Below are 2023 nucleotides of genomic sequence, written 5' to 3'. Positions count from 1 at the left end.
TTGATATTATTTAGTAAGCTATTCAAATAGTCTCACCTATTGCATAATAACAGGTTCACAGTGCATTACACTTTTGTGCCATGTGAAGTAGATTGTTTTTAAATGGCAGATGGGCCTGGGTATGTAAACATGGTGTGATCTATGCAGGAGTTGGGCATGACGACACTCAGTTTGGTAAACCTGTTTTCCACCACGGGAGTATGCGTGGCTTGATGTATATGGAAGTGGACATGCAAAGACTGAGCACGTCGAGCACATGCTTAATATGACATGAGAAAAGATTAATTTCGCATTGCCATCTTAATTAGAATTGTGATGATACCATGTTGAGCGTAACATAAAATTACCTTCGCATTCAATTTATTTTAACGCAGTTGGTACTGGGTACATATTTTGTGCAATGACAATGGATTGTAAGAAGCCACCCAAACATTAAAAATCCATTGCCGTTCCGGCTACAGGTTGGCCGAGTCCGCTTTGGGCGAATGTTCTGGTATGATTTGAACAAATTTGTAAACTAAAACGGCACCAATTCCTCTTTTCATGTCTTCACAGTGTTAATCAAAGCCAGATTTGAAAATAAAATGGTTGTGTTTCAAAGGAGCAGTGTTAGTGTTCAATAGTGGGGACCAAAAATGTATGTCCTACTAAACAAATTAAACCAAAAACATAAAGTGGATGACTGGTGTCCAAATCTGTTATGATGTCCACAGATTTGAAACAAAAACTGGCACCCATTTGCTCTTTTCATGTGTAGACAATGTGATTCAAAACAGATTTGAAAAAATAAAACCCATTGGCTATTTTCATGTCTTCACAGTGTTAAGCAAAACAGATTTCAAACTAAAATGGTTAGGTGTTAAAGGTGGAGTGTAATTGTTCAACAATGCGAACTGAAATGGTTGCTGGGTTACATAAAAATGTATATCCTACAGAATAAATTAAACCAATAACAGAAAGTAAATGACTGATTGAAAAAAAAGGAGGAAAATATTTCAGAAAACAAAATAACCCAGAATCCCAGTTTGTTAACAACCAAATTAAATCATATGTGAGCCCACCTATAATGGCTCTTTGCATGTCTTCCTATTGTGATTGCCCAATTTTCCGCAACGACCACAACGTATACGTTGCACTACCTCCCCCTTGAACGGAATTCCCTTCCGTTTGGGCCGACCGGGAGGACGCTTGGCCATCGGCGGAGCTATCAAACATTCAGCTGGGTTAAACAGTGGCCTCCCCACTGTTGGGATGGGGTATATGGTTCCGCTATAAGTAGCTCGAAATGTATCAATGCAAAATGCGGAGTCTATGGCATCGTAGATGTTTCTCCCACTATTACGGAATGCAACGACAGCACGGGAACATGGGAACCCGTTGATCTGGCACTGATAACAAGAACATGTCTGCTTGCCGACATCAACCAACACCGATGGGTGGGAGTGGACCTCATAGACATCATCATTAGCCTGGCTCACACACCAAGCCCTGCTATCGTTATACGCTGCCACCAATTTTTTCTCCATTTTCGGGGATATCACACCGTCCCATTTACTGCATTTAACTCTGCGCTCCGACATCTGCTCCATTATTTGACCCCTTATCATATCGACCAATCTCGTGATAGGGAGATGACGGGCCTCACCAACCCAATTGTTGAAAGATTCAGCAGCATTTGAGCACATCTCCCATACGATTGGCCCCTTTTAAAACAAAAAAAAAAACCCCATTTACGGAGCATAAATTAAAAAGGCAAAAACAAAACATACTGCAAAAAAACATGTGGGAATTTTTAAATATGCCATAACCCATTGTGCAGGCCGTGAATTACCTGAAAAACGCATTAGACCAGTGTTTGGGGTGCAGGTCTTTCATAAAATCTTCAATCACAGCTGGGTTGGCCTTCTTCAATTCCTCCAATTTCTCATTGAAACAAGTAACAGTGGGCGCATATGCACATTCCCGTGACTTACGCATCAACCCAATTTTGTGCGATGCATTAACATATTTCATTCGATCCCGC

The 2023-nt window shown here is 40.8% G+C and overlaps 1 protein-coding gene across 1 annotated transcript; it reads right to left on the bottom strand.

Annotated features, from left to right (window-relative positions):
* Window positions 1-1061: 1061 nt before the first annotated feature.
* Window positions 1062-1685, bottom strand: LOC114314238 (uncharacterized). Its single transcript, XM_082889184.1, has one exon. The coding sequence runs from the start codon at window positions 1683-1685 to the stop codon at window positions 1062-1064; it is 624 nt and encodes a 207-aa protein (XP_082745310.1).
* Between the last annotated feature and the right edge of the window lie 338 nt (window positions 1686-2023).

Source organism: Camellia sinensis, chromosome 9 (genome assembly GCF_055761805.1).
Source record: "Camellia sinensis isolate YWXY chromosome 9, ASM5576180v1, whole genome shotgun sequence".
Classification (NCBI taxonomy): Eukaryota; Viridiplantae; Streptophyta; class Magnoliopsida; order Ericales; family Theaceae; genus Camellia; species Camellia sinensis.
Note: the sequence above shows the minus strand (reverse complement) of the source record. Positions and strands in the feature narration are given on the sequence as shown.